General features: G+C 39.5%; 1 protein-coding gene across 1 annotated transcript; it reads right to left on the bottom strand.

The window, feature by feature from the left end:
* Window positions 1-434: 434 nt before the first annotated feature.
* tmtc4 (transmembrane O-mannosyltransferase targeting cadherins 4) lies at window positions 435-24,792 on the bottom strand. Its single transcript, XM_012864402.3, has 18 exons — window positions 24,354-24,792; window positions 24,016-24,217; window positions 23,775-23,890; window positions 18,904-19,120; window positions 14,836-14,923; window positions 12,053-12,153; window positions 11,861-11,953; window positions 11,521-11,682; window positions 9,303-9,505; window positions 7,433-7,607; window positions 6,716-6,847; window positions 6,513-6,592; window positions 6,314-6,421; window positions 6,063-6,204; window positions 3,652-3,766; window positions 1,121-1,233; window positions 879-948; window positions 435-702 (listed from the first exon to the last, which is right to left on the bottom strand). Exons 2-18 carry the CDS (start codon window positions 24,175-24,177, stop codon window positions 554-556), a joined length of 2,226 nt encoding a protein of 741 aa, XP_012719856.2. The 5' UTR covers window positions 24,178-24,217; window positions 24,354-24,792; the 3' UTR covers window positions 435-553.
* Window positions 24,793-25,162: the final 370 nt, after the last annotated feature.

The raw sequence follows: 25,162 nt of genomic DNA, 5'->3' as shown, positions 1-25,162 counted from the left end.
AATGATCACCAGCTGTCACAGCCAGTTTTCTGCAGGTGTATGCGAATGCTCCCAGGCCAAACTGTTGCAACTCTTGAGTTAGGAAACACTGCAAACTTCTGAAAAGGGCCCAAGTTAAATAAATCCACACCAGATAGCTCGGACCTACATGTGTGTGGTGCTCTGTCCAGCTGACACAACACAGGGTCAGAGATGAAAAGGGGCTGGGGTTCGCTGTGGATCAGGTCCACATGGCCTTCAAAAGGGCCTCCGAAGCAGCAGAGGCACCCAACACCCCTGCCCGGTGCACCCCCATGAAATCCAATTAGGTACCCGGCACTTGGGTCTCGTACATGAAAGGGTCTGTAATGATGGGTAAACTACAAAACATTTGCAACTGTGCAACTTTTCTTTTTTCCTGTTTTTAAAAAAGGACAAATAGGAAAACTGGAGCCTGGCACACAGATCGTGGTCTTTATTTCAAAATGATCAAAGGAAGGACAAGTGAGATGAAATAATGCAAAACGGTGGAAAAATGTATTTTGTGGGAGACAGGGGTCCCTGTTGGGTTCCCTCAGGGCACGCTGTGTTTAAGCTGGTCCAGTTTGCGCCGCAGCATGTTGTAGTTGTCTCTGGTCCCAGGAGCCTCGGGGTCCAACTTTAAAGACAGCTCATAGTGTTTCTTCGCCAGCTCCAGCTTCCCCCAGCGATGATACAACACAGCTGAGGACAAACACAAGACTTCTTTAAGCTGACAGGGACGCAGCAGTAGGAATTCAGTTGGCTCAAAACAAGCAGCCTCCTGGTTGTTGCTTCTGCTAGAATGGGTGAATGTTTTATTTCTAATTTTTCATGTCTCGGGCTACGTCTTCACACAATCCAAATTACTGTGGCTTTACCTAAATTACCATGGCAACCAGCAGCATTTGGGTTGATCCTAAGGGCGTGAAGGAAGAAGCTCTCCGACTCCTAAAAGAAGATGAAAGAAAACAAAAAAAAAGAGAAACATTGTTCCTACTAGCGACAAAAAAAATAAAAAAATCCCACTCCTGACGGAGAATGAAATTAATTCAAATTCTTCACATGCATTAAAAGGCATCAATTGCAAGGTTTTTTTTTTTTTCTTGCCACATTGACTGACCTTGTATTTTTGTAATTTCCCGAGGACATTCGCCAATGAAAACATGATGGTGTGGTCTTTGGGGAGGAGCTTCAGAGCCTCTCGGCCAATAAGCTCTGCTTGGCCCAGGTTACCTTGAAGACAATCAGAAAAAGTCTAAGAGCTAAATACAACATGTGACCCAAAGACATGTGATCTTAAAAAGACAATACAATTACAACGGTAAGGAAACTTTAAAGATAGTCCCAGTCATATAATTACAAATATAAAAATATTTTAAATAGAGTACCTTGCTTAGGTATTCAAACCCCTTGAAGTTTTTCACATTTTGTCACATAACCTCTAAATTAATATAATTTGGAAGAAATGCATGTGATGAGTGAACTTAAAGTAACACATATTAGTAAGGAGGTGAGTAAAGGATGCAAGGTTTTCTTCTTTGCCTTGATGTTGGTAGATAAAGCAAAAAAGCATCTGGTAACGCTGACAGGTAAACACATTATGAAGACAAATGAATCACTGACAGATGTTTTAAAGCCCTTATTTCTATTAATAACAATGATTTTCTTGTTGCATATAATGAAAACACAACATCAAGATTAGAATAAACATCAAACCGATGTTTTTTTTTATTTCAACAGAAAGGCAGGCTTAATGAAAAGTATATTTAATATTTTTGCTTAAAGGTTGTTACTTTCAAAAGGTACCTTTAATTGAGAAAAGAGCCTCATTGGAACCCATATTCTAATTCATTGAGAATTACTGTAGTTGTAAACTTTACAAATCTATCTATTATTGAAGAGCAGCCTTTTCAGCTTGCCGCAAGCCAAGTAAGAAAAGATGCTGAGCTGGTCAAATGAGAGGAGAATGAACTTTTTGGCCTACATGTAAACTTATATTTGGCAGAAAACTAACACCATGAACATACCTTGTTCAAAATAAATGACAGTGATGGCAGCTGATAGGATTTGATGGGAAGAGGGATGGAGCTGAATAAAGCAAAATACTTACGACTGGGGTGAAGGTTCACCTCTCAGCTCGACAAACCATACACATACAGCCAGAGATGAAAGTTTAGTTGAAAGTATATTCATGTGTTTAAAGGGCCCAGTCGAAGTACAGACCTTAATACCATTGAGTATTTGGGGCAAGATTGATGTTAATAGACGCTCTCCATCCATTCTCACTGAGCTTTAGCCATAGTGCAGAAAATATGGGCAAAAACTATATTTCAGCATCAAAGATGGTTGAATTATACCTAAAAATACATGTTCATAACTCTGGGAATATATATTTGCCAACAATTGTTGCACTCCAAGCAGTCTTTGGAAGTGTGAATATTGCAAGCTGTTATCAACAGCTCCAATCAGAAAAATGTTGTTCTACAGGAGGGATGAATCCAAATGCACACCACACTTTTCAGATTCTTGTTTGTCAAATATCTTGAAAATCATGTTTCATTTTCTTCCCACTTCCAATTTATACTCTACTGTATGTTGGTCTAAAGGTTAAAATAGAAAATCTTCATAAATTACAATGAAATGTGCTGTTGTAACATGATAAAATGAAAAAAAGAAAAACAAATACACAAAGCAACACAAAGGGACCCGCTCTGATTTATTGGTAAACGCTATCTAAAGCTGTTTTTCCCCCCCGTCACACATGGAGGAGTGGTTTAGTCTCCTAATTACAGCTGAACGCAAGGCCCACTGAGTTATTGATCTGTGTCACAGATCTGTCTGATGTCTGGCCAGAGAGGAAGAAAGAAGAGGCAGACAAGAGAGACAGAGGGCAAAACAATGGTAGTCATCTCCTGACTCACGGCCTGCGCCCTTCACACTCAGCCTGCCAACATCTGACCATCTCTGTGCCTTTGGTTTGTCGTACGTGGATCAAAAGCGAAACGGTGAAGACCAAACAATATTTCCACCATTTCCAAATGACCCCTGATGGTTTGCTTTTTGTGTCTTTAATGGTTTCCTGCAGGATTTGGGGAGACGGGCAGAATCATTTGTGAGAGGTTTCGGGGAGCAAACTGCGGCAGAGGAAACTCTGAGGGGGGCGCTGTTCTGGCTGTGCTTGCCCTCTTTTGATCAGGAAACACACTGCGCCCTGATTGGACGGTTCCAGTGCCCTCCTGGGAGACTCCGCCCTCGCGGGAGCAGCTTCTGACAAAACGGCTCGAGCGTTTGGAAATCAGAGCATTCTCCACACGGCAGGGAAGAGTGCCTCCAAAACTCACAACACAAAAGCTTTAATACATAAATTTCAAGCATTGGTGGTTCCTGCTCTTCCGGTCTAATCTTGTTGGCCGTTTAGATTTCCTGCGTTTCTGAAAACAACAACGGCGTGAGTGTGTGCGTGTGTGTGTGTCTTAATGCCGTAACAAGATTGCATTGAAAACACTGCTTTTCGACAGTCATCTAAATCATGCATTTGTTTAAGAAAAGCACCAAAAAAAAAAAAAAAAAAAAGGAAGATAGAAATGCCTTCCAGTGTTTATCGGGGTAAAGATGTTAGTTGTATTTGTGTGTGTTTTTTTGTGTCTTTACCTGTATTGTCCAGCAGAATGACCATATTATTCCAAGCCAGACTGTGATCGGGTTTAAGCATCGTTGCATTCCTCCATGCGTTCAGGGCGTCCACATGTCTGTTCTGGTCGGCATACTGGAACCCGAGAGAGAGACGGTTAGAAAAGTCTTTCATAGTTGGAAAAAGCTTAAAATATTTCATTTGTTTTTTGTTTTTTCATAATCGACTATACTGTGCCTTGCAGAAGTATTAACAGGACTTGGATGCTTTCACATTTTGAAAGTGTTTTGTTATGGTTTTATGTGACAGACAGAGGACAGACAGTAATTTTGAAGTGGAAGGAAACATGTTTTATTTTCTCCACATGTTTCTCATTTAAAAACCAAAGTGAAAATGTGACATTTATTGCCTATGGTTTAACATTTTGTAACCCACCTTTTGCTGCAGTTACAACTGTAATATTTTAGGGTAGCTGGCTCAAATTGAGTAAGATGGGATGATAAGAGGAGAACAGTATTTTAATGTTTTGCAACAGATTATCAAGTCGGATTTAGATCTTCAATTTGTACTGTTCTGACAGATAAATACGCTTTGATCTAAACCATAACTCTGTAGCTTTAGCTGTGTGTTTAGGGTTGTTGTCCTGCTGCAAGGTGAACCTTCGCCTCCAGCCTCAAATCTTTTGCAGCCTGTTTGTTTCCTACATAATAGACTTTTATTTAGCTCCATCCTTCTCACTATCAACTCTGACCAGATTTCAAGTCCCTGCTTATCAAAAAGAATACCCACAGCATACTGCTGCCATCTATCTGGTGATTTCTTGTGTCTTCATGATGCTGTTTGTTTCCTATTATTCTTCAACAAACCCGTGAAACCTTCACTCAGCAAGCTGTAATTATGCCAAGATTAAATTACGCAGATACTTTTACCAATTAAATGGTAAAAGGCTGGATATAAATGCACACGATAGATTTCAGTGCCCATATTCACAAAGAGTCCTAAGACTAAAAGTAGCTCTTAGTGACGTTATTTTAGGAAAAGAAAAAAACGTAGAATCTCCAGAATTCTAAGATTTTTCTCAGAAATTCACCTCGGTAAGATTAAAGTTATTCACAAAGCACCTTAGGCCTTAGGCTCCTAAAGTGGAAAATGTTAGGAGTAGTGAGGAGGCTTTTTAGTGAACCTAAGACTGTCTTAAGCAGGGAAGATGATGGAAACAGAGAGAGCTGATTGGCTGATCCACCACCTAAACAGTGCACATAAACTTCTGTCACAATCATACAATTATAACATTTAGACAAAATAAACGTTATCATCCCTATAGGGGGAAATTCATTTGTTTCAGTCGCCCAACAGGTTTAAGGCGGCTCTACCTGACGTCATTTTATTAAGGATAAATAAAAACATTTTGGATAATTATGAATAAAAAGTGTAGAAATTTACAAAGGATAAAAGAGGTGGGAAAGTATTTCTGTATTGCATGATAATGTCAGTAGCCTAAATGGTCATGTAGAAGTTCACTTGTGTGATAACATCTTCTTGATTTTGATCGCTATACGCAGCGCTTCACTTTCCAGGTTGGTGCATAAAAGCACCAAGACACACAGAGAAAAAGGCCCATTCATCTAGGCTTCAAAGTTCGCCTATTTGCGGCGTGATCCAGGTACCACTTTACCTTTCAACACTCCTTCTCCTCCCAGAGCTGACCAGACTGATGTGCTGCTGTTTTGTTTATTTATTTTTCTCCATTTCTTGTCGGTCATTTTGCCAAATATGATCACTTTATACAATCAGGCAATCCCCGTAAAATGCTGACAGGTGAGTCTACCTTAATATCAAATAAACCAAGATTGTAAATTGACTGGCGGGTAAACATGAAAAATAACCAAGATGAGGAGCTCAATAAGGTGAATCAAAACATTTGATGCTGTGTGACAGTCAATAAATTGTGCTAGTTTTTATCATCATGAGACCGTAATTTCTCTCATTTGATCACTAGGAGCACATTTCTGTGTTTTTTTGTATTATCAACCAATCACAGCTCTTAAAAGACAGCGTTACCACACCTCCCCACTGAGATAAAAATGTCTGTCCTCTCCTTACTCAAAGTCACGCTCAGCAACTATCTGAATCGCTCTTAATCTAAGACTCCTAGGTAGGACTTTTAGGCCAAAATGGGAGCTCTCTGAGAGAGCCGATAATCTTTGTGAACACTGGCACAGGTTTTTAGTTTTCATTTGTCTTAAATTTACTGTAGCAGTTATTGTCTTTTTTCTTGGTCAGTCACATGAATTCATAATGAAGCCCACTGAAGTCACGCTGTAACCCAGCAACATTTGCAAGGTTCTAGGGGTATGAATACTTTTGTAAGGCACTGTAACTTGATTTATTTTGTGTTTTTAAATGCAGCCGCTGACTGAGGAAACCTCACCAGGCGGCCCAGGTTGTAGTAGCAGTCTGGGTATTTTCTCCGGTGGCGAATGGCGTTCCAGTAACTCTGCTCTGCCGCCTCAAACTTCCTGAGGCTGTTCTGAACGATACCGAGGTTCATCCATGCAGCAGCAAAGTCAGGTCTAGACAAATTAAAATAAGAAAAAAAAAATGACTGCGCTTGTAAAATGGATAACAGTTTAGGTTTTGGTGATGTAAGAGGTTTATTGATGCTATTTGAGAACAACATACTGAACGGCGACAGCTTTAGACAAGAGCTGCTCTGCCTCAGTAAGTTCATTCCTCTCCTTCAGGATGTTTCCAAGGTTGTTCATTGCGTGGACGTAGTTCGGATGCAGTCTGAAGGCCACAAACAACATGTAAACGCGGGTCAGTTTCTTGTTCTTCCATTAATGGTCTATAAACCGTAGTCACTTGTGAAGAAACATACCTGACAGCCTCTCTGTAATACTTAACAGCAGCAGTGGTGTTTCCTCTATCAGCGAGGTTTTTACCGACGTTATAATGCACCTGAGAAAAGGATCAGCAAACAAGACGAGGTTTGTACTAAAAGGCTGGTGTGTGGACTTAGTCTGGCAGCTAACACACAACAGAAAAGAGTCAGGAAACCTTTTTTTTGTTTATTTTCTCTACCTTGGCGTTGAGTGGACAGACAGACAGGGCACTGGAGAAGAGGCTTTGTTCTGAGCGCCACTGGTGACTGCGGACGGCACAGCGGACTACATACATACATAATAACGCAAACAGCATGACGGATGTCAATTTCTGGGGAAAAAGAAAACAAAAAGAGACATTTAACAATTGTGTACAAACAAGTAGATTAGTCAGCTTTACAACACTGTAGCAATAATACCTGTAAAATACAGTATTCATTACCACCTCTGGTAAAGATGTGTAATGAGTTCATATTTTATTGCAGTAGCATAATATTACTATGAAATAGCTTTAAAAACAATTCAAGACTGTATTAAAAGCAGTCATTTCTCAACATGAGGTATTTTTCCCTGCTGAATAAGTCTGGTGAAATAAATGTACAGTTTTAGATTTTCATTGATAAATCCCAGTGTTGCGATAAAAGATGGATTTTCTTGAAGGTTTCTCTAACAGGGTGCCAAAAAAAGCGCCCTGTATATGTAACATTTACTTTAGTCCTCTCTCCGATTTCTCTCAAAATCAATGTGTTACTAAACCCACAAAAGCAGAACGAAGACAGAATTCAATAAATACATCATGACCTTGTCACAGCAGAAAAGTCAGTGGTCTAAGTCTTTACTGTAAAGCTCACTTTTAACTGTAATATCTTGTTACTGCTGACCGATTTAATAAGGGGAGGATCGACACAACAAACACCTTGTATCTGATCCAACGGTAGCACCAGTGTCCGAGGGAGTAGGCCAGCAGTAAGCAGTATCCGGCCGAGGACAGGTAGAGCACCCTCTCAGCGACAACGAAGCCAACTCGAAAGAAAATGTTGCATGCAGGTAGAAAAGGGACCACTAGCAGCACCAGGCCCAAGGTCAGGGTCCTTTGAGAGAGGAGAGGAAATCAAACTAAATCCATGTCACACTAAATTAGGAGCTGATATGCATACCTTTAACTGCAGTAGCTATGAAGATCACATTATAATTAGGTTATAGACAAAAGAGGCCAACATATACAGTATCTGTATATGTGAGTACATCTTTCTTATTTTTCTAAATATATTATATCTTTTCATGGGACAACGCTGAAGATACGACACTTTGATACAACTCAAAGTAGTCAGTGTTAATGACGGTGTATTTTCTCTCCCCTCAAAATAACTCACACAGCCATTAATGTCTAAATCACTGCCATGTAATCTGCTGCTGTTGGTCCACTGTGTTTTCTGATGTCCAGGAAGTTTTAGAGCACTTTATGCTCCCAGCTGATGACCAACTTTATGGAGATTTCATTTTCCAACAGGACTTGGCTCCTGCACACAGTACCAAAGCTACCAGTACCTGGTTTAATGACCATGGTGCCCCTGTTCTTATTTGGCCAGCAAACTCCCCTGACCTTAAACCTATGGAAAATTCATGGGGTATCGTGAAGAGAAAGATGTGATACTCCAGACCTAAAAATGCAGAAGAGTTGAAGGCCGCTATCAGAGCAACCTGGGCTCCCATAACACCTGAGCAGAGCCACAGGCTGATCGACTCCATGCCACGCCGCATCGCTGCAGTAATCCAGGGAAAAGGAGCCCCAACTAAGTATTGAGTGCTGCACATGCTGATACCTTTCATGTTCACACTTTTTAGTAGGCCATCATTTGTGGAAATCTTTCTGTTTATTGGTCTTAAGAAATATTCTAATTTAATGAGATGCTGAATTTGGGGTTTTCATTAGTTGCCAGTTATAATCATCAAAATTAAAAGAAATAAACACCTGAAATATTTCAGTCTGTGTGTAATGAATGAATGTAATATATATATATATATATATATATATATATATATATATATATATATATATATATATATATATATATATATATATATATATATATATAAAAAATCAACATCTGTAGTTCATTGAGAGAACCATGAGTGCCAATGATTGCTGTGAAATCCAGAAGCAGAGCACAATCGCCTTCCTTCAGAAACTGGGATGCAGGGCAGGATTCCAACATAACAACCCCAATCATGTCTCTAAGACGACCACTGCCTTGCTCAGGAGACAGAGGGTAAAGTTGCTAGACTGGCCGAGCAGCTCTCCAGACCTAAACACTTTAGAGCATCTGTAGGGCATCCTCAAATGGAAACTTGAAGAGCGCAGGGTCTCCAACATCCAGCAGCTCCTGTTTGTCATAATGGAGGAGTGGAGGAAGACTCCAGTAGTAATCTGTGAGGCTCTAGTTACTCCAGGCCCAAGAGTATTAATGCAGAGATAGGAAAACAATGGTGGCCATTCAAAATACTGTCATCTTGGGCACAATTTGGATATTTTCACTTAGGGGTGTACTCACTTTTGTTGCCAGCAGTTTACACATAAATGGTTCCGTGTTGAATTATTTTGAGGGGACAGCAAGCAGGACACTGACTACATTCTGTTGTATCAAACGGTCCTAACTTCAGTGTTGTCTCATGAAAAGATGCAATTAATATTTACAAAAAATGTGTGGGGTGTACTCACTTTTATGAGATGCTGTACTTTGCTGTATCTAAAGAAAGCATCAGTGGGCTCTGCCAGCTTAGCTTACCTCCTCCTCTGGCTGTCTGGCGAGCATAAGGCTTGGTTTATCAAGCCTATCAGGACACACCAGAGCAGCAGCAGCCACATCACCCTCCAATCAGTGGCCGACTTAATGAGAGGCACACAGCCCATGGACCAATCAAAACACAGCCACCAGGGACACAGCAGCAGCCAGGCATTAAGGGAGTAGTAGTAATTATAGTTCACTATCTGCCAATCAAAAAAAAGGATAGAGGAAAGAAGCAAAATGAGAGCAGAAGAAGAAAAGAGAAGCCAGTTACTGTCAAAATTAACCTTAAAGTATATTTGTTCTGTTTAGGGACATTGGAGTAAAGTTGACTGAATACCAATGCACAAAACACTTAAGATTTTTAGTTTTGGAAAAACTATCGCAAACTATGTATGCTTTTCTTTTCAAGTCTTTTCAATTATACTGTTCTAGTGTGTTGCTCTCTCATATAAACCCTCAACCAAATACATTTTAGTGGTTATGATTAAACCAAATGAAAAAAAGGTTTTAGTGGTATAAATACTTTTGCAAGGTCCTGAATTTTCATCGAATCAACATTTCTTTAAATTCCCTCAACAATTAGGCAGAAAACCTGCCAGTATGACCAAGATGCATTTCACAGCCATAAGCTTTAATTCATGTTTTTTTTCTGTCAAAAAAACTGACACTTTGGAATAGCTGGAAACGTTTTAAGAAAAGCCACCGCTTTGGCTGAACACAGCGAGATGTTTTAATTGCACTTTAAAAAGTATAAACACAGAGGTGAGAAAATGGATCTGCTGTGGTATATTTTGTCTAAACTGACCGACCACTATCGATGTTCAGCTACAAAAATATGGAGTTTAATATTTTCTAACCAACCATTAAATTATATTGGTTAACATTTATGTTCTAACAATGCAACAAATAGATAGATTGTAGCTTTCACAGATCAAATACCCCTAACAGGGAAAATAAGAAATTAGAAAAAGTTTCAGTCTGTCTGATGCTTTGTTAATTTATGAAATCTACATGAACCACAAAGGAGCCAACATTGTGAAGCATTACCTTGATGCATTCAGTGCCAAATGCACTCTTCTTATCCAATACTTGTATTTGTAAAACATTTGTATTTTATCCTTTTAGAAATCTCGGGATAAAAAAAAAATGTTTGACAAATATTCTCCATACCTATCCTGACTGGCAAAATACAAAAAACACATGAAATATGTTTTGCTTTCCAGGACTCAGAGTAGGACTGCACAGTCCCAGGATCGTACTGCTGAAAAATGTGGAAACGACATTGATCATGAATAGTCTGGATTTTTAGGACACTTTTCTTTCTTTATAATTAAAAAACGTCCTCACAACTCTGCAGGAGCTCAAGCTTCTTAGTCCCAAAAGAAATATTCCTGGTGTGGGCATTCAAATACATAAGAGTCCATTCAGCTGGTCTAATACTTCTCAGATAGGCAGAATGTGAACAATAGACAATTGAAATATCATCTCCTGCTAAATATTGCAGCCAAACAGTCCTTTGTGAGTTCAAATGTTAAAGCTAAGGCTCCATCAGGCACCATTTAATGAAAAAGAAGCTGATTTAGACTCACAAGTACATGATATTGATAATGAAATGTTTCAAAGTATTGTTGTAATAAGGAAAAGTTTATTATTACTACATTGGAATTTCATTGTCATCTATAACTGCTATCAACCCATGACAATAAAGTATTGATTGATGTTAATGGTATTATTAAAACTTGAGGTATTAAAATCACCTCTGACCTATCTCCTTCCAAACATGTAAGCAGCTGTATTCAGGTAGAAGGCGGCTACACTTTACTATGGTTAAAAACAAGGTTAACGTTTGCAGATTTTCTGTGTGAGACTGTAAATGTTTGGGTATGCTCTGATCCGTCGGCTGCTCTGATCCGTCGATATAACAGAGTGTGAGAAGGAGATAGACAGATGGGTGGCAGCCCAGCCAGGGGTGTGATTACTTTGTCTCTACTCTGGTCCTTAATAAAGTGCTGGAACTTGACAGAATCAGTTTTTCCTTTTATTCAACAAGTAACTGGGGAATCTGTTATCTTTATTTCCCACGTTAGACAGTTTTTTTGTGGGAAAACGCTAAATACAATTATAAAAAACAACAAAAACTGCCGTTAACTGATTTAGTAATAAGTGATTAATTTAAAACCGATTTATTGCCACCTTCTTTAAAAAGCTCACTTACTCTAATAAATAAGTTTTCTTCAAAAGAGGCAGGGTTGTCTACTTCTGTGAATGCCGGTGGTCCTGTACCCATGATCCTCCAGCGTGCATAGAGCATTGAGAGTCCTCCAAGACTCATAAGGCCCAATCGTTTCAGCAAACCCATCCGAAGAATCTCCCTTAGCTGTGAAAACATTTCCGATTGTCAGTAAGGATTATACAGTCTGCCACAAGCAAAGATTCCTCAGCGATGCACTCAGATTCCTTGGGCTTCATAGAAAGCAATATATGAGATGTGACAGTAATTATATAGCGACGACATAATTTATGGCAGAAGATGTGAAGAATACATTTTAACTCACATCAGGAGGATTCTTCCCGAAGACAAGCCTGTGGCCAAGTTCATACACATTAACGTTACAGATCAGAAGAACATCAAAGGCTGCGTTCACACCCTGAGGGAAGATACATCCATAGAGGTTAATCTCTTTCTCACATTGTTCGGACAGCTCGGACAAAGCTAACTCCAGAAAAATTTATTAAAAAGTTCATACCAAGACAGTGATGCCTTGTTCTTTACAAAGCATTGCTGCAGCACACAGCACGAGGCTGACCACGACCCACAGGACAGAAAACCTGCCATCTCTGTCACTGCCTGAGGATACAAAGACCACAGCGGTTACAGACGATCAGCAGGGTTCCCACACACCTTTCAAAGATCCATACACCTCAGCACTACAATATATTTTTTCAGACAGGTTTTACAACATCTTGAGAGTTTAGTACAAAATATGTATGTTGAAATTGCATTTACACAGTAGCCAGGTTTGTTCCATAAACCAGGAAATAACATGTTATTCTTTCGGATTCAGCAGTTTGTAAAGCACTTCTCTGGCATCTGGACTTTGATCAGTCCAGTTTAAATTGTTGGATGTTTAGACCATTCAAATCAGGACAAACTCTTTAATGTACAGTTTTTGATCTTGTATATATTTATACTGTTTTAAAACATTGCCTGTTTCAGTGCTTTGTTTGACATCTGAACCACAGGAGATCGTGCTCAGTTTATGAACCCCAGGTACAATTTAAACACTGAAACGGACCCCATTTGAACAAGTGTGCATCTAATAGATTCATGCTATTTCTAACCGGGCTATTAACATGAAATACACAATATATGTTAATAACAGCTCAGCTAATTAATTAGTCCATAAATCAAGTCGATCCATCCATCTATTGTGGTCCGTGTACAAAGGCTCAGATGATGAGGTAATAGGACCAGTAGGGACCTTCACATCCATCTACCCAACAACGATCTCCCACTAATTATGGGGGATCCGGGGTCCAGAGGGACACCTAATTCCTCTAGCAAGTTCTGGGTCTTCCCCTGAGTCTCCTAAAGGAAGGACATGGCAACAAATTCTCCAAAGGGAAGCAACCAAGTGATATCCGGGTCAGACACCCAAACCACCTTAACCCCTTCTGATACGGAGGAGCAATGACTCCAAGAGATGGAGTCGTAAAAGTCTCTAAGGTTGAGTCCAGCCACCCCGGGTAGGAATCTCATGTTGGCTGCTTGTACCCGAGATGTAAATATTTTGGTCACAATCAATAACTCAAGGCGAAAAGGTGAGCATCAGAACATAAGCGGACCGGTAAATTAAAAAACTGTGCTCTTTGGCTCTGCTCTTTCTTCTCCATAAAGACTGGAGCAGTGCTCTTGCTGCTGCTGATGTGGCCCCAATCCATCTCCTGCTTCATCCGACCCTCCCTCGTAAAAACAAGACAGTAAGACAGGTAGTGTCCTCCGCTCAAGGTGAAGACTGACTCGCCCCAGAAGGACCTTCTTCTGGTTGAGAACCATGGGCCCAGACTCTCATTCCAGCTACTTCACACTCAGCTGTGAACCGCTTTGGGACACATTGGAGATCATGGCTTGAGGAAGCCCATGAAGCCACATTATTCAGAAAAGCATAAGGATGCACCTCTGAAGTTCCCAAAACAAACCAGACACCTTCCTCTTCATGACGATGCCTTGAGATGTTTACCAGAAAACAGGATCGGCAACAAGGGGGAGTTCTGTTAGTATCTGACCTGCACTGGGAACAAGCTCAGCTTTGTGTTGAGAAGGCTGCCACAGCTTTTACTTTGTACGTATGAGTATCAAATAGCCCTTAAAGGGCATCAAGATAGTCCATGCTCTCAATATTCTTCAACTCTTGATGGTTCTTGGTGCTTCTTCTATGCTCTACGGTGTTCATTTATCTCCATTAAGTCCAAACTGGACTCTGGTCAGGTCACTGAATTAACCATTTTAGCACATTTATTTTCTTTCTGTGAAACCAACAGAGAGCTCCCATGGCTATATGTCTGGGATAATTGCCTTGCTGGAAAACTCCCTCTGTTTTTTCATCGTCAGATCCTTATCTAGAATCTCCTACATTTCTCCATTTATGCCACCTTCAATTATATGAAGTCTGTAGTCAGTAAGTAACTTTACATAAGAAACCACAAAAAATCACATGTGGGGTTCCCCAAGGGTCCTTCTAGGGTCCCCTCCTATTCAATATCTACATGCTCCCTTTAGCTCAGATCATAAAAAACAACATCAGTTACCCTAACTATGCAGACAACACACAGCTCTACATCACCAGGTCACCAGGTGACTAAGAACCAGTTCAAGCGCTTAGAAGAAATGGATGTGCCACAAATTTCTACAATTGAATAAAAACAAAACAGAAGTAATAATTTTTGGACCGACAGGGGAGAGATCAAAAGTTAGCACACAGCTTCAGCCTCTTCAGCTAGTAACCACCGATCAGGCTCAAAATCTAGAACTAATCCATGCGTTTATCTTTAGTCTTTAGCTGCTACTATACCACTGCACTGTGCTTTCCTCTGTAATGTTTTCTTTATTGTTTTGCTTATGTACAGCACTTTGAATAGTTTTGTTACTGAAATGTGCTTTACAAAAACTTACCTTGCCTTGTTCAAATACTCATGTCAAAAGACCCACTAGGAATTGTATTTACTGAGAAAAAGGTTGACATGTTCAACGATTATTTTACCCACTGTATTTGTAGGTTATAAAATCACAAACCAAAATATTGCTGTCTAAAGTGTTACACTTAAGCTGTGATGTACAAAATTAAAGGATTTTTGTATTTCAGAAAACAAAAATATGTCAGGAAATTTCATATTCAGCTTTCATTTTACCCACACTTGCCCCAACCAGAAACATAAGAAAACAAGTTCTATACATTTTAACGCTGTGTAACAAATATGAACCTAGTTTTGCTGTATAAGTAAGGAAAAACACATGTATTGCATATCTTACCTTTGTTAAAAGCGTTGCAGTATGTGAGAAAAGAGAGCTGAAAGAATAAAGCGCATAAAAGGTCCGCTCGACCCACAACGCCCGCCACCTTATACAGATAAAAAAAAGAAAAAAAGAAACCACAAAACAAGCACCAGTTGTTACATTTTAGCAAAAATAATATTGTTGGCATCATTAAAAAATAAATCATATAAAATACTTTTAACAACACTTGTGCTAGATTCTAAACCAAGTTGAAACTGAAAATGTCTTCTTAATGAAAATGTGAGGAAACTCATTACCAGCGTGCGTACTGTTACTGTGTGTAATGTGTACAGTGTGTGGGTACAGTATGGCTGGCATCCTGGGGTTGCCTGCTTTGATTCATACAGCAGGCATGAGCCCAGAGTCTGCCTTCCTCCCACCCCACGCCCCCCAGGTCTTACCCAGTCCTTGCTCTGCATGATTAAAGAGAATGTTAAGGGGGGGGGGGGGACTGCTGCCTTCCAGCCAAGTTTTAGCGCAAAAACCACAGTGGCTGGCAGGTCAATAAGAACCCCAACATAGATCATACTACTGCACACACCTTGGCCCTCTGTTACCCAGCTGAGACAGGGCTTTTGTTCCAGGCATAGACACAATGGATGTTTAGAGCTGAAACCTCTGGACTTCTTGTTGAGGATGCTATGTGCCCATAGGGAATAAAGGTTGTTAGAAGTTTATTTGTTGCCTGTAAATGTGAGCAGATCCAGGCTGCAACAGGCTTTAGAGCTTTATACTGGAGGCTGGTCAAGCTAAAGTTGAAAGGAAAAACACAGGTCAGAAAAAAAAAAAGAAATACATCTATGGTGGAAAGTAATGGAGGTGTAAATGCAACATATTCCCCAATTACTGGGACCCCCGGTAAAGAGGAGCTAAAAGTCCAAAGATAAACCTGCCTTCTATGTTTGTTAAGCACCACCCACTTTGTTGCTCTTGCCAGGGTCATTTAGTTGCTGTTTTGATTGTATCATGCCCCCTGTTTCCCACCCAGGTACGAAATGGTGCTGTCTGATACAGGAAGTTTCGTATCAAACGTGCTAATTCCTAACTACCACCGCAGGTGGAAGGGTGGGTTATTTTTCCACGGGTTCTTCTCTCCCTCTTTGGGACATCTTTACTTTCACCAACTTACCAAAACTAGACCCCATAACTGCCTGTAAGCGTGTGCTAAAGCACACATCACTCAGGAAGAATTACAAAAAAAAAAAAAAAAAAAGAGTTGCAAAGTGGAAAAGTGCCAAAAAGTAAAAAGTCTATTTCTTTGCAATTATGTCATTTTACGATTACTTGGAGCCAGAAACCAATATTGAATGATAAATTTGATTCACTTCAAAACCCTTCAGTATAACAACAATTTTAGCTTTTTCACTACTGAAGAAATTAATCATCCTTCAATAAAAAGAAGAAAAAAAAACAGAAACTGTCAAACTCTGAATCCAATTTGATAAACTGTGGAAAAAACTGTTTCATCTGTGTTTGTTTTTCTCTGGATTGCTGCTGCTCACAGTGGTTTCCTAACATATTGTGCATTACCCATTTTCAAAAACTAGGAAGTCCAATTTCAAAATCTCATCATTCCTGATTAAAGACGTGCCATCTTTCATCCATGACTAAAACTCATCACTATTCAGTTAGGACTGATCAATGCTCTAAAATAATTTACCTACAAGTTTTACCCCAACCTCTCCAGCGAAAGCTGCTAAAATACTTAATGATGTATTTTTGTGCAACAGTCTAGAGATGTTTCCTATATCTTTTTGTTTTGCATCAATGAGCACAATGTCTAGTGCCGTTGGTTAAAATGCATTCCTTTACCATTAAATTAGCTGCTTTTCATCCATTTTCAGTGAAATAGCTGACCACTTTTAGAGGATTTATTTTCTTAAGTTGCTGAACTAAAGCTTTCAACCATAAAAAGAATTCAAATATCAAAGTGATAACAAGTACAATGTCTACAAATGACAAGACAACTGACATTAAACTGGATCTTTAGGCACGTTTTAACTAGCAAACGTGAATGTGTGAATAAAAAAGGTGTGTTTTGAACTACGCTACCATGAACCTTTTTGCACTGGAACTTATTTATGTTGAACCCTACATCTTCCCTGGGCGGTATGTCATTTGGGTTTCCACAGTAGAGTACGGTTGTGTGTCGTTTATGTAAATTGCACTTGCAGACATCTAAAGGGTTTTTGCTCCCCAAACTGCCTGCAGAAAAGTTGCTTACTCCTACTGTGAGCAAAGGTGCAACAGCAACAGGTTTTAAATATAAATCCCCATGAAGACTTTCACATTCACTCCCAGTTCATCCCAACCAGGAACGTTGTATGGGATGATTACCAGGTGCTTTAGCGCCAAAGTTTGTGTTTCTTTTACAGTGCTTACACAGGATTAAAGTCTCTGCAAACTCAGGAGCAAACGTTAACAATAGCAGACGTTTAACAAATTAAGGCGATGCAACGAGTTGCAAAAAAAGCATTCAACATGCAGTAACATGAGTGCCTCAGTTGTTTTTGCATTAAAAATCTGTGATCATTTCCAAATCTAGGAGTTTGTTAATGTTCCCATTTGTTCCTCCGGAAATAGATGCTGTAAAGCATTCTAACAACAACCGTTTAAAACCCTGAAATAATATTTTGACTGATTTGTGATTGAAAATATACTACAGTTACAAATGTTAATGGAAATCATAAACATAAGAGTTTAAACTGTGCTGAATGCAACATTATGCAGAGAATATCCTCCCTTCTAAAGTATTCATGTAACCTCAAAAGTACCACCATCCTACTAGAAACCTGCTCTGTGGTTGCCTTTATTGGATATGGCAGGACATAAAGAAAGGCCCCGGAAAACTACCCTGGTCTCTGCTTCCTCGTGCAGACTGAAAAGAGTTCTAGAAAGCCCAGGTGATTATGCATAAATACCCTTTTAACAGTAGAACCACCAAGAGTCCAAGATTGACCCATTTGTCAGAACAGTCCTAATGATAAACGTAATATTTAAAAAGGCTACTTTTACTTCTTTTCTTATTAAATGATCTGACCGGTCAAAAAAAATGAAACTTATTTTTACTGTAAAATTTATTCTTCTTCAGGCTCAATGATGTAGAGCTGCTTACATGAATCCTAAAGATCAATTAGAATTTGACATTCCCATGAAGTATGTCAAACAAGGTAGAAAATATTGTTCCTTTTTCTAAACGTTGCATTAGAGTATAAGTTTAAGCTCACTTGAGCTCATGTGAAATTAAATGTCAAATAAAGGTCACATGTGACAGACACAGAAAAGGCTAAATATGTATGGAGCTAAACCAGTGACAGCTTGCAATGACATCGAAACATAGATCTGGCATTGTAAATTCAAACGTAAATTCAAACATTTAAAAATTAAACATTGTCAAAAAGTTATGGTGATATTCTCATTTTATGCTGCAGCTTTTTTCAATGAGAGATGTTTTCGGTGTCACTGCAGGGTTTCTGCAGCTACAATGTCACTACAAGGTGGCACTGTTTTGCCGTCAGGGGCGGGGCTAAATTGAAGGCCCCTTCGTGGATCTTTCGTTTTTCCGGTACTCCCCGTCATCCACCTGTAGTAAACTTATGGAAAACTCCAGTTCAAGCACCGCTGCTCAATCACAAGATTGATATAAATTTTTTATTAATATTATCTTCAGTAGCTTATACTGCTAATGATTATAGTGACATTGTAGCTGAAGGAACTCTGCAGTGACACTGAAAATATGTCTCATTGAAAAAAAAAATAGCTGGAGCATAAAATGAGACTAACAGAGGTTTTTACTTTCTAACAATGTTTGACTTTTCACCATTTGAATTTCCAATGTTTAATTTTTCAATGCCAAATCTCTTTTTTGATATCATTGCAAGCTTTCACTGGTCTAGCTCCATACATTTGCACCTACGATTTATAGTAACAGGTGAAACCTCTGTGTGACTTTTTAATTGGTTAAGCACTTCCTCTAAAAATCTAATTCAATGGTTCTTTTGTCCTAAAAAAATGCTAAACCTAAAGTAGCTGAATTCTACTTACACTTTCTGTGTGAACTGGGTGTGCAGCAAAGAAGATGGCAGCAAGTAGAGAGGTCTTTGGAGCATGGTTCAATGTCCAACCCTTCTCATCATAGTCCAGTCCACCGATCAGTATAGCAAACACGTCAATCATGAGGACAGATATGACAGCATGGAGGATGATGTTTAGTACATGGAAGCCAACAGGGTGCAGGCCTCCTGCTATGAGGTAGTTTAACCTGCAACAGCAAAAGAAAAAAAAAAAACCTGATGCTAAATGTTTATTAGTCACAGTGATGATAAAGTGGGGTTAAGTGTTGTGTTAAAAGCAATACGACAAGATATTGTGGTTGGAAGACAGTGAAACAGAATGCATCAGCTGTAATGTAATTGTTCAGCCATGCATCACTGATGCTGACCAACGATTGCACCGTTTTGACAATCAAACCAAAGTTACTGTTATTTTCCAAAGCTAGGAATAAAGCAAACCTATCCGTACTTAACACCTTTAAACAATGTCTGCAGACACAGGTACCAGATAATCACAGGAGCAGCCTTTGCATGTTTAGTGCCTTGCAAAAAAAAAAAAAATTAGCCCGTTGAAACGTTTTCCCATTTTGTTACAATTCAACCACAAACTTTTCCATTTTATTTTGCATTTTGTGTGACAGACCAGCACAAAGCATGAAGTTATTTGCAACTTAGAGGAAAATGTTACGTCGATTTACTTTTAGTTTAGTATGCATTTGTACAAGATTGTCTCCTCTGTCTCAGAGGACGTCAGTGATCAAAACTTGATCAAGACTTGATAAAGAAATTGCCAAAACCCAATGATGACACAAAGCAGCCTTTGTTAAAACATCTGTGCAGGGTGATAGAGCAGGGAGAGGCCAACTGCATGAAGACAAAGGACACGCCAGACAGCTCACAGATAAAGTTACGGAGAAGGGCACGAGACAGAATACACTGTGCACAGGCTGACCTTCCACTGATCAATACATCATTGGAAAATGGAAAGACTATGGTGCATGTGAAAACTAGTAAAGATATGATTAACAACTTTAATCTACAAGCCAGGAAGAAGAACATAAATCAAAGAAGCAGACACTAGACCTGGAGGAAGTGCAGAGATGCACAGCTTAGGTAACTCTTTAGGGAAGAGTTGCAAGAAGAAAGCCATTTTTGAATGAAAGCCAAAACAAACCCTGCTTGTGGCTTGCCACGAGCCTTAATAGCGGACACAGCAAACATGCAGAAGAAGCAGCTCTGGTCAAATCAAACAAAAATCTAAGATTTTGGGCTGCAGAAGAGAATTCTGTGTGGTGGAAAACTACCAAGCTAAAACCATCTCCACCATGAAACACCTTGGAGGGAGCGTCATGCTGTGGGGATGCTTTTCTTCAGCAAATCAAGAAAGCCGGTCAGAGGCTGCAACTAGCTTGATTCTGGGGCGGAGGTTTACCTTTCAACAGGAAAGAAGGCCTAAGAATACAGCCAGAGCAATAATAGCATCATTTAGAGAATATTCTTGTGGTAGAATGGCCCGATCAAAGAGCAAACTTGAATCTAATTGAGAATCTGGGACAAGGCTTAAAAACTGATGCTCACAGATGGCCTTAACCCAAACTAACTGAGCTTGAGCTATTTTTGCAAAGAAGAATGGGCATGAAGTTTTGTTTCTAGGAATTCAAAATTAGTAGAGATGCACCACAAAAAGACGATGAGCAGTTGCATGCAAACTGCAGGGAAATTTTATTTTCTAAAGAACCAACTAAGGTTGATTTAATACATACAGATTCAACCTTTCTGCTTTGCATTTGTAAACTGTATATGTTTCATTAGGTATGGGTTTTCCACCCAGTTACACGTTGCTTTCTGTCCGTCTTTCACATAAAATCCCACAAAGACGTCTTAAAGTTTGTGGTTGTAATGTGACAATCTCTATGTAGCAAATGAAAGAAAATCTCTCTCTATCCCAAACTTACAAATGGAATTACTCTCCTTGTATAATGTAAGCATTAAGGTCTTCTTCAGGTTGTACAATTTATTCACCCGTTCATAAATAATAAGCCCTGACACGTAAATTAACCATACTGACATCTGCCCTTAATCACACAGCTTATTTCACCATATGAATTACCGGTTTAACAATCTTGCTGACAGCTTTCTGGAAACAATTTATCATCTTCACTCTTGGAGGTCTTTATTCCTCAGAGTTCAAACCAGCTGTATCACATGAATAAAAAAAACCAACATCAGCCACTCGCTTCGTGTTTTAAAGACATGTACAGACGGAGCAGAAGCACTTCGGCTATCGCTATAACCAAATTTCACATTGGCATTTTGGTATGCAGCTGCTAATGTGCAGAAGAGTTCTGGCACGGATCTTAGAGCCACAGTAAACAAGGGTGGATCCACTTCTGCCTTGCATGTTTTTATGGGGTTTTTTTTGGGGGTTTTTTTTACAGCACAATATAAAAAGTTCCTGTCAAGTCATATTATCTCGCTGCAGTTGTCGTTGCTTTGATCTGCTTCGCTCTTTAAAAACTATATAAACGGCTTTCCTTCCAGAAAGGTGTCAAATTAAGAGATGTGTAAAGACAGGGGAGGCACGTTGAGCCTGAGGCCAATTTTCAAATGTCATAATCCTTCTCTTAGCAATTCAGGTTTTGCTGCATACGTACTTCATTGAGACAAAAGGGAGGTGTTGAGAGTATTAGATGAAAACTGGGTGCAAAAAGTTTCCCCTTTTTGCCAATTCTGTTGTAATTTTAACTATTTGAATTAAACGCAGTATACATAACGCATTACATTAAGGTGCTGTAATAATAATCACAGACCAAACCTCTGAAATTACAGAAGTACAAAATAACAAGCAGTACTGTCACAAAATCCTATATACAATTGCTAAGTGACATACTGTGCCTTGCAATAGTATTCTTTGTAGAGCAACAATCTGCAGCAATTCCAGCTGCAACTGGCTTTGGATCTATTAGCTCATCACATCTTGCCAAAGGGACTTTTACACAACTGCTCCAGCTCCTTCATGTTGGGTGGTTTTTGCTTGTAATCACAGGTTCTCAATTGGATGGAGGTCTGGACTTTGACTAGGCCATTGCAACCCTTTGTACTGAAATGTGCTATACAAATAAATTTGCCTTGTCTTGCCAAAGATTTTAATATTATTTCATAAACCCACCCTGGCTTGTACTTCTCCATATTTTTATCAATGACAGGAAAGTAGAGATTGTTTAAATTACTACATTTTAAGCGTTAAGTACTTTTATGAGCATCAGTCAAAAGCAGGAGAGCTAATCTCTTAATATTTGTGTAGAATTTGATGTATTACACCAGCACATAGTAGAACCTACCTCTCACGTGAAATGAAAAGATTATACAGCTTTCAGATTTTTCACAAATAAACTGAAAACTGTGGCGTGCATTTGTATTCAGCCCTCTCGCATCAGCACATTTGCAGAGGCAGCTTCGGTCGCACTTACACATGCACTTTTGGGGTATGTCTCTATTAGCTTTGCATCTTGAAAGTGAAATATTTACTTGTCAGCAAAATAGCTCAAGCTCAGTCAGATTAGACGCTTGTTGACTGAACAAATGTTTTCATATCTTGCCACAGACTCTTAGTTGGACTATAAGGTCTGAAACCGTTCTAACATATGAATAAGCTTTGATTTAAATCATTCTAAGGCAGTTTAGTTAAACCATTTCTAGCAGCTTTTTTTTTTTTCCAGCATTGCACATTATTTAGAAATGTGGGTCCCATCAACACTGACCAGCAACCCGATGCATCCACTGCCATGTTTCACAAGTTGGGATGGTGCATTCAGGGTGATGTGCAGCAGATTAAATTTTCCTCGGTGGACAGCCATTACTTGGTAGGTTTCCAGCTGTGCCAAACTCCTTCTATTTTTAGTTAATGGAAGGAAGAGTCCTCTGTATAGTTTTAAAAGCTCAGGGTATTGTTTTATAGCCAAATTGTGCTTTAAATGCCTTTATCCCTGTGCTGCTGGCTGTGCTGCTTGGTCTTCATGATGCTGCTGCTCCACTATTTTTCTCTAACGCAACCTCTGACGCCTTCAAGAAAAAGCTGCTATTATAATGAGACTCAGCTACATGTAGGTGGGTTCTACTGACTAATTAGGTGAATTTCAAAGGTAACTGCTTCCGCTGAGGTTTTATTTTCGGGCTTCACATTAAAAGAGGCCAAACACACATGCCCAAGCAAGTCTTCAGATTTTTATATGGGGAAAAAAATAAAAACCTCGGGTACCCCCTTTTTTTTCTTCTTCTGCTTCACATCAATGTGCCTCTTTGATTTAGTCCGTCGCATAAATTCCCAATAAAATGGAGGGAAGGGTGTGGTTCTAAAGTGAAAATGCTCAGTGGCTTTAAAATATTTTTGCAAAGCACCGTGACATTAATTCAAAATGGGCAACATATCACCTGCACCTCCACACAAGGGAAACTGTTTGATCAAAAGATTACAGTAATTTGTCAAGTGTCATCGCCTGAGATAAATTAGAAAGCAGACATCCTAATGAAACTGTTTGCCATCAGATTTTTTTTGTTGAGCCAGAAAACAAACAAAGATCGGCTTTGTTAGCACTGCATGATGAGACACCTCTCCCGTCAAGCACAATCCTGCATGCATGGCAGATTTGTACTTTGTGCTTGCTGCTGTTATCTGGTTCAAAGATTCTTGTATATGAATTACACCAGATGTTATCAGTTGAGTTTGTCCTCACTGCAAGGTTTCTCTACTTACAGTATTTGACAAGAACAATACGGCGACAGTCTATTAAACAACAATAGCTGGCGCTTTAAGATTTCAAGTTTGCTCGGTTGTGCGCAGCGGCAATGCGCGGGACTTATTACCTGAACGTGAGGACAGTGAGCGGTCGGTAGGATTTGTGACTGGAGTTGCTACTCAGATTGCTTCCCCAGAAGTCATTTCTCCAGATGTTGCTCAGAGATGTTGCCGGTTTCAGGTCCTGCAATGCAAAGATGAAGAAAAGAAAAAAATAAATAAAAGCACCCCTGACACATAGCAATATTTGCAAACCAGAATCACCGGCAGATTAAATTTGTTGTGTTTTTTTTAAAGAGGAAAGCTTACCTTGTTGTTGACAATCGCCTCCGAGTCGTCAAACACAAATTCTCCGTCATAACTGTTAATGAAGCACAGCAGCGCCACCACGGCGACGGTGACCTTGGCTCGGGCTGGACCCAGCTTTGGCAGCGGGATGTGGGGATCCCAGTAAACCTCGGGCAGGGCCATAACTCATGGGCTCTTTGTTCCTCCTATCACCATCATCTCCCTGAGACCAAGAGGATGGGTGCAAGCAGAGTCACGGCAGCTACGACAAGTCACCTGCTGTTACTGCACTTCAAATGCTAATCACTGACTCACAAAGTAAACTCAGCCTTTTTTTTTATCTCGTTATGCATTCATACCTTGTCTTTGCAGAGACGGGCTCTGACAGGTCACTGCGTTTTGTTTCACCGTCATGTTAGCTTCGCTGCCAGCGAGATGACGAATCACCTCAGACAGCGGGAGCTGTGCAAAACCAGTTTGCTTTCAATATTATATTCACGCAGCCGGGGCTTCTTCACGGTCTTAGGTCAGAGGGATGTTAATACATGCAAGCTAACATTGCTAAATGCTAGCACGTCTTGTTAGCCGGCGCTACTCCCCGTCACAGCATTTCGTAAAGAAAGTGCCAGATAAGCGGACACAACCAGCTGAGTATCGCTCGATAATCCTAAAGACAAAACGACGACATTTAGTCATGAGGAATGTTCCGGGAAATGTTTCGCCGGAGGGTTCACGGCTGTAAACAAATACGCACGTTTGAGATCCGACACTTCCTCCTCAGTGTAGACATCACGTGGTCGATTTCAGCCAATGAATGGCCGCAAATAAGACACGTGGAGTAAGTAGTCTGCTGAGGAGCAAATAAACGAGCATATGTGAAAATAATATTATTGTTGTCATATAAAGGTAACGGTATTTAATATATATATATATATATATATATATATATATATATATATATATATATATATATATATATATATATATATATATATACTGCTAAAAAATAAAGGGAACACAATAATACATCCTAGATCCGAATGAATGAAGTTTGTTTATGAAATACTTTAATATTTCTTTAAAATTCTTTAAAATTTCTCTAAAATGTCTTTAGTTGGATGTGCTGAAAACAAAATGACTCAAAAATTAGTAATGGAAATCAATTTTG

The sequence above is a fragment of the Fundulus heteroclitus genome, chromosome 7, assembly GCF_011125445.2.
Source record: "Fundulus heteroclitus isolate FHET01 chromosome 7, MU-UCD_Fhet_4.1, whole genome shotgun sequence".
In the NCBI taxonomy this organism is placed as follows: domain Eukaryota; kingdom Metazoa; phylum Chordata; class Actinopteri; order Cyprinodontiformes; family Fundulidae; genus Fundulus; species Fundulus heteroclitus.
The sequence above is the reverse complement of the archived record's forward strand: the minus strand, read 5'-3'. Positions and strand labels throughout refer to the sequence as shown.